Source organism: Podarcis liolepis (assembly GCF_965112155.1).
Source record: "Podarcis liolepis genome assembly, chromosome: 12".
NCBI lineage: Eukaryota > Metazoa > Chordata > Lepidosauria > Squamata > Lacertidae > Podarcis > Podarcis liolepis.
The window spans coordinates 3617484-3627087 of NC_139563.1; the positions used below are offsets into that span (position 1 = coordinate 3617484).

The 9604-nt window shown below is 47.1% G+C and overlaps 1 protein-coding gene and 1 long non-coding RNA gene across 2 annotated transcripts in view; one reads left to right on the plus strand and one right to left on the minus strand.

Moving 5' to 3' along the window:
• The window catches only part of LOC310689592, an 82684-nt gene extending 81248 nt beyond the window's left edge, over positions 1-1436 (plus strand). The window contains exon 2 of the long non-coding RNA XR_014517537.1: positions 671-1436. This is a non-coding gene — a long non-coding RNA (uncharacterized lncRNA). The remainder of the gene's footprint in view (positions 1-670) is intronic.
• Positions 968-5566, minus strand: LOC310689370 (protein O-linked-mannose beta-1,4-N-acetylglucosaminyltransferase 2-like). Its single transcript, XM_083467022.1, has 2 exons — positions 5311-5566; positions 968-3272 (listed from the first exon to the last, which is right to left on the minus strand). Exon 2 carries the CDS (start codon positions 3180-3182, stop codon positions 1452-1454), a length of 1731 nt encoding a protein of 576 aa, XP_083323148.1. The 5' UTR covers positions 3183-3272; positions 5311-5566; the 3' UTR covers positions 968-1451.
• Positions 5567-9604: the final 4038 nt, after the last annotated feature.

Below are 9604 nucleotides of genomic sequence, written 5' to 3' on the forward strand. Positions count from 1 at the left end.
AGCAGGATCCGGGAGTGGTGGTTTTTGTACCTCCCCCAGCAGAAAAGTCACATCACACCCAGCCTTTTCCGCCCCTCCCTGCGCTGAAGACTACTGCGCAGAATGGGCACTGGCAAGGGCGCGCTTCCTGCCTCTCTGGTTTACTCAGGCTCGGTGTTAAGGCTCTCCCTAGCATCCTCTGGCCCTCTTCTCCACTGGAGGTGGGGCTTTCCTCCTCCCCGGAAGAGGAACTGCTTTGCAAGATTTTCAGAGGCTCCCTATAATAATAATAATAATAATAATTTATTATTTATACCCCACCCATCTGGCTGAGTTTCCCCAGCCACTCTGGGCAGCTCCCAATCAAGTGTTAAAAACAATACAGCATTAAATATTAAAAACTTCCCTGAACAGGGCTGCCTTCAGATGTTTTTTAAAGATAAGATAGCTGCTTATTTCCTTGACATCTGAAGGGAGGGCGTTCCACAGGGCGGGTGCCACTACCGAGAAGGCCCTCTGTCTGGTTCCCTGTAACCTCACTTCTCACAATGAGGGAACCGCCAGAAGGCCCTCGGAGCTGGACCTCAGTGTCTGGGCAGAACGATGGGGGTGGAGACACTCCTTCAGGGATACAGGACTGAGGCCGTTTAGGGCTTTCAAGGTCAGCACCAACACTTTTAACTGTGCTCAGAAACGTACTGGGAGCCAATGCAGGTCTCTCAGAACCGGTGTTATGTGGTCCCGGCGGCCGCTCCCAGTCACCAGTCTAGCTGCCGCATCCTGGATTAATTGCAGTTTCCGGGTCACCTTCAAAGGTAGCCCCACGCAAGATTTTCGGAGGCTCCCTATAACACAACTGCCCTTCCATCTCTCGCCTCTGAGCTGATGGCAGTTCCCTGACAACGAGGTATAGACTGCTGCTGCAGGATCCCGACCAATCTCACAAAGGAGGAAGCTGAGAACCCCAAACGAAAGGAAAACTATACTGTACATTTATAGACAGGTTTTTAACAATTTAATGACGGACTCTGGTACCAGATATGTTGCTCTGGGAGACAGATATTTGGGGAGGGGAGCATAAAACATAAAGCTGAACAGTGGGGAACACAAAAGAGATTGCCCATTCAGAGAGACACTTAAATTCCATCAGAAATCTGGGCTTAAAATATTCACTACACAAAAGAGAGAGATGTTCCGGTTATTGTGTCAAGGTACGACATCTACCTTCCATTCCGGTTTAGTTTGTGTAGGTGTTTCTCAAGGACCAAGAGAACTCGAACACCGACAGGAAATAATGCCAGAGAGACGGGCACAATAATGAACGCAATAAAATGGACACAGAGGTACTAGCATGGTCTACAAGTCCTGATCAGCTGCTTGGAAAACTACAGGACTATATGGGGACCACTCTGCCTTATTTCAAAGCCCCTTGCTGGAATCAACTCCCCCCCTCAAAAGCAACTGGGTGGTGATTATGTACTGCACAACAGCACGTCTGCGAAGGGCCCGAGGAGATTCTTGTTGAAAATGCAGCGGATCCACACTAGGTAGTTTGTGAAGGGCTTGATGTTGTCCGAAAAGGTGTGGTTCTGATGGGACAAGCTGTAAGGCACGTACGTGTTTTCCCCTTGCTCCTGTATCCACACTTCGTATTTCACTTCCCTGACCTTCAGGTACTTCAGGTTCCAAGGGATTTGCCAGGACACAGAGAGTTTGGCTTCGCTGGCGCCCTGGACGGAGGTTTGGCACTTGGCACCTCTGACTTTGCCTGGGTAGAGGCTGCTGGTCCACGCCTGCCTCTTAGGCCCAGGTTTCGTCTTCACGGTCTGCCTGACCACCTTGATCAGGGAAGCAATGTTGACTTCCGTGTCCTGGTAGATGCGGAAAAGCCATTCCGGGTTCCGGCAACAGAGGTGTCGGGGAACCTCGCTGCTTGCCAAGATACGGTCCTGCTCCGCCTTGTCTAAGTGGGCGATTCCTCCTTGATCCCAGGGCCTGTCTGGATAAGCGACCGTGTTCTCCTTCTCGGTGTTCTGCCAGGCGACGTACTGGAGGTCCATGCCAGGAAGGGCACACAACGTTTTGTAAGGTGTGTAGTGCTCAGGGTTTATGGCGTACGGGAAAAGCTCCACCACAGTGGCTCCCCTGGGAAGGAAGAGGGACATTGCGAGCTGCGCTCCGTGCATGCTGACTAGCATGGAGGCGTTGATGATCAGGCGCACGATATCCGAGAATGCGTGGTCTTCGATAGAAACGGTAATGGTTTTCATCTGGAATTCCTGGGCGAGCGTCAGAATGAGTTCCGCCTCGTTGAGGATTATCCTGTTTATGGTTCGGCTGAATACCACAATATATTCTTCGCTGGGTGTCCCTTCCAAGCTTACATTGAACTTCTCTGTCATGAATTTGGCAAACTGGCGGATCTCGTTCCCGGAGACCAGGATGTTGGCTTTCGGCCCCTGCGGCTGGACAAACCCGTACTGGTACCACGTGGTGATTTTGGACAGTCCCACGTACGACTTGGTGAAGCAGAGAAGACGGCCCAGAGTCTTCAGCTGCTCTCTTAACAGCGGCTGCTTGCTGCTCAGCAGTTTGTACAGCTCAAAATGCGGGCCTTCGCTAAAGCCTTCCATGAAAAACAACCTGGCCTCCTGGTCCAAATCTGGGAATTGCTGCATGGTGTAGAAGATTGGGAGGAGATCATCGTGAAAAACATGCATCAGGTTGTCCGGGTTGAATCGGTTCAGGATCAGGGCCACGTCAGGGACAAACACTGGCTTTGGCATAAATTTAAGGGACGCGGCTGGCAGTTCCACGAAGTTGAAGTACTGTGTGTTGTGGTCTTCTACCGAGGAGAGATCAAGTAGGGCAGGCTGGAATCTCCTGGAGCCCAAGTTGGGGAGCATGATGGAGGAGTTGCTGTGGAAGAAGATGAATTCTTCCGCCTCTGTGGAATAGCAGAGGGATTCAAAGCGGCAGATCCGATCCGTGTGGATCTTGCCGGCGCACACCATCCTGGTGCCATCTTGCAGCAGGTCTTGAAGAGCAGCCTGGTAGTCAACGCGGACCTGAGAGAGCTGCTGGCGAGTGAGGAGCAACTCCTCTTCCAAGACGGAGACGTGGTCTTGCAGCTTGACGTATTTCCACAGCACAGCCGCAAGGACGCACACTAGCAAGGCATTAAACACGGACGCTATGTTCATTCTGGAGCCAAGTCTTATCAGGCGGGCAGGTGGCGGGCGCAAAGGAAGAAGGAGGCATCATCAGTGCTCTTCAACATTGTGGAACGAGATCTAAAACAAGAGGGAGGAGAGAAAGCGGGAGAAAAATCAAATTCAAGTTTTGTAATGTTCCTGTAGTCAGTCAGTCAGTCAGTTTTATTGCACATAGCCAAAGGCTGCAGCAATGTACGCAGAATCATTCAACAATTAAAAGAAAATACGCTGGATTAATACAGAAAACTTATAACATTTATATTATCAAGGCATTACCTACTCTAAACAGAGCTATAAAAATAAAATAATATTTTATAAAATATTATCAAGACATTACCTACTCTAAACAGAGTTATAAAAATAAAAATTATTAAGTCATTAAACAATAAAATTTATAGGCTAAAATCACCACATGACCACTAATATAATAAAAAATAATGTTAATACAATGTGCAATTATATTTGGAGTTTGGTGATAAAGATAGAATATAGCTTGATGTAGATAGGGTCAAATAAATTCATCTCCTTTACATTTGGTGGCTATCTTGGCTATATCATTTTCCTAGCGGCAGTTTCAAAGAGTGCTACAAGCCAGATCACATACTTATCTATGTCTGCGAGGAGATATAGAATCATGTCAGAGGGGTTCTGGCCAGGGGACCTTGTCCTTATAGGTGCTCAAAATCGTTCTCTTGTTTATATAAGGGGCAGCGCAAGATATAATGCATAAGGTCCTCTACTTCAGGACATCCCCTAATGCAAACACATTCGTTTCTATGCCTCTGTGTCTCCCATCTCTATAAGCAGAGTTTATTGTATTTAATCGTAACTCTGTAAAAGCTTTCCGAAGTTCTACAAAAGTCAATTCATTAAAATAAGGTGTATGTGCATTATTAAAATATAATGGGGCGCATGTATATATGTACATAGAGTTTAGGTCGTTTTTGGTTGCCACTGCCCTTATAGTTCGTTTAAAGATATTTTTCTGGGAATATAAGGAAAGTTCTTTGATCCTCGGTCAATGAGAGGTCGTATTTGCCCAATAATGTTCCTGTAAAGTTCCATTTAAAAAAGAAAGTAGGTTGATATATTTCTCAGCTTTTTGGGGGGTGTGAATCACGTGGTACTGTCTTCCTAGGACTCTGTCATTCAAAATTCAAGCAGCGAATGGTTTTGTGCGCTCTCTCCACAAATGCAAAAATTTCTTGCCCTATAAGACAGAGCTTGGCAAATAATGTTCTGTTTGTTAGCCGTTCAGTCACATCTGTGCATCATTCTACAGCACAACGTGTGTTTTTGCGCAACAGAGCGGCAGTGCTAAAATTAGAGAGGTGGCGCTGTGGGACACGAGTGGCGCTGTGGGTTAAACCACAGAGCCTAGGACTTGCCAATCAGAAGGTCGGCAGTTCGAATCCCCGCGACGGGGTAAGCTCCCATTGCTCGGTCCCTGCTCCTGCCAACCTAGCAGCTCGGAAGCACGTCAAAGTGCAAGTAGATAAATAGGTACCGCTCTGGAGGGAAGGTGAACGGCGTTTCCGTGCGCTGCTCTGGTTCGCCAGAAGCGGCTTAGTCCTGCTGGCCACATGACCCGGAAGCTGTACGTCGGCTCCCTCGGCCAATAAAGCGAGATGAGCGCTGCAACCCCAGAGTCATCCGCGACTGGACCTAATGATCAGGGGTCCCTTTACCTTTACCTAACCTGTTTATAGAGACTACAGTATAATAAGATGTGTTTCATGCATTCAACATCCTGGGACGCCAGCCACTTCCATTTAACATTTCAGATGGGGAAACATTCAAATCTTGTTTCAGACAAGGGTCTTTCTGAACCCCACCTAAAGATGTCATGGACTGAATCTGGAATATTTGCATACAGAATGTATGCTGCTATAGCCTTCCCAAACAGCCAGAAGTCATACAGGACAATAAATACAGATGTGGTTCTTTTATTTCATTAATTCTCAGTGACATTCTGAGGGGTGTGCTGTAAATGACAGCATATCGGAATCCCAACATCATGCACACACACACAAATACTATGCACAGACGTAGGTACATGCCCGTCTGTATCTGTCCACAGGCCACGTCTGGACCTAATGGTCAGGGGTCCCTTTACCTTTAGGGCACTGCAGCAGTCCTCTTCTCCTGGCCTCAGAAGCGCGTTCTCTGTGCAACTTTTTCCACGCAGAAGATTGCAGGAATCGAAGCAAAAGGGTCCCCTCTGCCTGTCTCGGTTTTGCTCACGCAGGAAAAGGCAGGTGCATGCAACTGGGGGTCCTTGCATGCGCTCCCCGGTTTACAGTCCTTGCTTTTTCATCAGCCACAGCTCCCCAGCAGGACACAAACTTGCTCATGCTCAGTGCTAGCATGCCTGAGCAAGCCATTCTGACAGCAGCCCAGATGCATCCTGGGAGTTGTAGTTCCCCTTACCCTCCATATGTTTGCCTGGTGTTATCCAGAGAGGGAGGAAGGAAAATACACAAGCGAAGGCAATATCTTGTTGATGGACAACTCGGTTTCCGATTTCGGCTGAGTGGCTGCAGGTGTGTTCTTTTAATTCCGTTTGGTTGTTTTTGTTTTGAACTTTTGGGCACACTATGCATAATTACTCTTTAATGAAATCCCCTCTACTCAAGATTGGATCCAAAAGCTGACAGAATATGCCGAATTAGATGGTCTATCAGAATAAATAAGGAATAAATCAAAACAGGAATTTGTTTGAAAGAGGGAGGTTTTCAAATAATATTTGAAAAATAAATATAGCAGTTTAAATCCTGTTGCAGCATTCGAGGAACTTCAGTAATAGTTGCAAGGTAGATATAAGAAATTAGATATATTAAGAAAAAGTTTAATTATGATAAAAGTGTGTATTGGCAATAAGTAATAGGAAATCGAAATATGGAATAGGCAGGAGGTTGGGGTCTTTAGTGTTAAGACCAATATATGTTTTATTGATTGTTAAGAAAATTATGTGTCTATGGTTATTCCTGTGTGTAATTTGGTATTTTTTTTTCTTTTTTCTTGTTGTAGCAGGAAACCCCCCCATCATTCAGTTTGTACAAACTTCACACACACTCACACACTACATACGCTACACTTCTGTTATAAATTCATAGAAAATCAACCATACATCAGATTTGCACTGTTCCACTTTTATTTTACTCCATGAAGGAAGGACTACAAAATGGGGAAGGTTTGATACAGGCCAGCCCAGCACATCCACAGGAGCCCTGCCCAGTTGCTATGCCAACCCTGATGGTCCTAGACAGAAGACCATCAAGATCACAAAGAACTTGCATATGGGAGTGGATTCAGCATGGACTGAAACAAAGGACAATGAGCAGATCTTCCCTCAGGGGCAGGAAACTGCCAACTCCCCTTTGTCTCCTGGAAGTGACTCGTGGGGAGGGGTAGAAGGGAACCAGCCAGGTGACAGGACACTCGGGTTACCACCACAACTCCTCCCTCAACCCCTCCTTTCTGTAATGTATGCATGATGTTTCTGGGGGTGGGCTTGACCTACAGGATGGGAATTTCAAAAGTCTTTATAAGACCTTGCACACCATTTTTTCAACTGTGTCCTTCCTCTCTCCTGCAAGTGAGGGGAACACCCTGTTGCAACAGTTCAATAAAGGCCAAGCCTACAGGCTGCTGTTTTGCTCCAAGTTATCCTGGTTGGTGTCTTTGTTTTGTCCAAGGGAGCCCTCGGATTTTTCCGGTAACATTGTTATATCAATAAAAAAATAATAAAAAAATAATGCATAATTACTCTGGAGATTAAGATGTTAGTGAAGATATAAAATTAAGATGTATGTTATGTTTTTGATAGCTGGAGTGTTCGGTTAAAAAAATCAAACCATGGAAAAAAACAAAACAATTCAGTTTCTGATTTGAAGCAAGAGATCACAGGGGTTTTAGACCAGATCCTTTTCCTCAGCTCCACTCAGCAGACAAATTACAACAGATATTATGATGTGGTTTATTTCTATACAGCCTTTGGGCCCAAACGGCGAAGGAAGAGCATGTCGATGCGAAATAATAAAAAAACACACCCTCACAGTACAATCAATCAATTGAAAGGATATAAAACGACAAAACTACAACATGCCCATCAGTCACATTGGTTTTCACCTTATCATGCAAGTTTATTTGCATTGGTGCGCCTACCTCATTGCACGGCGCACCTATCTGGAATTAGAAACTGAGGGAGAGGTTAGGCATTTTGGCTCCTCTTCTGCCAGAACTGATTCCCTCAGGGGCTATTCCACCTTCACCAAATGGTTCCAGTGGTGTGCCATTTTTTTGCAAAGTGAAGTGAAGGGCCGTGGGGGACAGCCAAAGGGCCAATCAAAGTTGTTCACTTTTTTTTAGGATTTTATCCCAAAGTTGTTGAGTACCCCCAGGAAATAAGCTGCCACAGGGGCTGGATTAGGCCCCCAAAATGGACTTTGGACATGGCTTGGGTTAATCGTTCATGGCACTTTATGAAGAGATATTGCCACAATTTCCTTGTTTCCCTGTTCTCTCCCTTTCCCATGGTTGACTGTAAGCAGGTGGGGAAAGGGATCGCCCTGTTTTGTTTTGTTTTTAAATCTTTACAAATGCCTCTGGTGCACTTAGTTTTGCAGCCCCAATTTGGAGGGGGTGTCTGGATTTTGCAGGGAGGGGGAAAGACGGCGAGACTCCCCCTCCTGTGGATCTTTTGCACAGGCTGCCTCTTTTTGGGGTGCAATATTCTCGTCTGGGCAGCCCAGGACCTCAAGACATTTATTACATTTATATACCGCCCTAATTTATCCGTCACATAAAAATACAGAATACATAACAAGCAAACCCAAATTGCCAATGACCCCCGCATGCAAACTCCTTTATTTGAAGATCTTGGAGCAGTTCACGCCAGAAAAATACAGTGATCCATGTGGGAGGCACATTTGCAACCCGCAGCGTCTCGCATGCGGTCACAATTCGGCACTTCTGCGCATGCGCAAAGCGCGATTTAGCGCTTCTGCACGTGTGTGAGCTTCGAAACCCAGAAGTAACCCGTTCAGTACTTCCGGGTTCGGCGCGATGCACAACCCGAAATCATGTAACCTGAAACATCTGTAACCCGAGGTAAAGGTAAAGGGGACCCCTGACCATTAGGTCCAGTTGTGGCCAACTCTGGGGTTGCAGCGCTCATCTCGCTTTATTGGCCGAGGGAGCCGGCGTACAGCTTCCGGGTCACGTGGCCAGCATGACTAAGCCACTTCTGGCGAACCAGAGCAGCGCACGGAAACGCCGTTTACCTTCCCGCTGGAGCGGTACCTATTTATCTACTTGCACTTGATGTGCTTTCGAACTGCTGGGTTGGCAGGAGCAGGGACCGAGCAACGGGAGCTCACCCCGTCGCGGGGATTCGAACTGCCGACCTTCTGATTGGCAAGCCCAAGAAGTTCAGTGGTTTAACCCACAGCGCCACCCGCGTCCCTTGTCGCAACCCTAGGTTTGTTGTTTAGTCATGTCCGACTCTTGGTGACCCCCTGGACCAGAGCAGGCAAGGCACTTCTGTCTTCCACTGCCTCCTGCAGTTTAGTCAAACTCATGCTGGTAGCTTCGAGAACACTGTCCAACCATCTCGTCCTCTGTCCTTCTCCTTGTGCCCTCCATCTTTCCCAACATCAGGGTCTTTTCCAGGGAGTCTTCTCTTCTCATGAGGTGGCCAAAGTATTGGAGCCTCAGCTTCAGGATCTGTCCTTCCAGTGAGCACTCAGGGCTGATTTCCTTAAGAATGGAGAGGTTTGATCTTCTTGCAGCCCATGGGACTCTCAAGAGTCTCCTCCAGCACCAGAATTCAAAAGCATCCATTCTTCGGCGATCAGCCTTCTTGATGGTACAGCTCTCACTTCCATACATCACTACTGGGAAAACCATAGCTTTAACTATACAGTGGTACCTTGGGTTACGTACGCTTCAGGTTACAGACGCTTCAGGTTACAGTCTCCGCTAACCCAGAAATATTACCTCGGGTTAAGAACTTTGCTTCAGGATGAGAACAGAAATCATGCTCCGGCGGTGCGGCAGCAGCAGGAGGCCTCATTAGCTAAAGTGGTGCTTCAGATTAAGAACAGTTTCAGCTTAAGAACAGACCTCCGGAATGAATTAAGTACTTAACCTGAGATACCACTGTACGGACCTTTGTTGGCAAGGTAAAGGTACCCCTGACCATTAGGTCTGGTCGTGACCGACTCTGGGGTTGCGGCGCTCATCTCGCTCTATGGGCCGAAGGAGCCGGCGTTTGTCCGCAGACAGCTTCGGGGTCATGTGGCCAGCAGGACTAAGCCGCTTCTGGCGAACCAGAGCAGCGCATGGAAACGCCGTTTACCTTCCCACCAGAGTGGTACCTATTTATCTACTTGCACTTTGACGTGCTT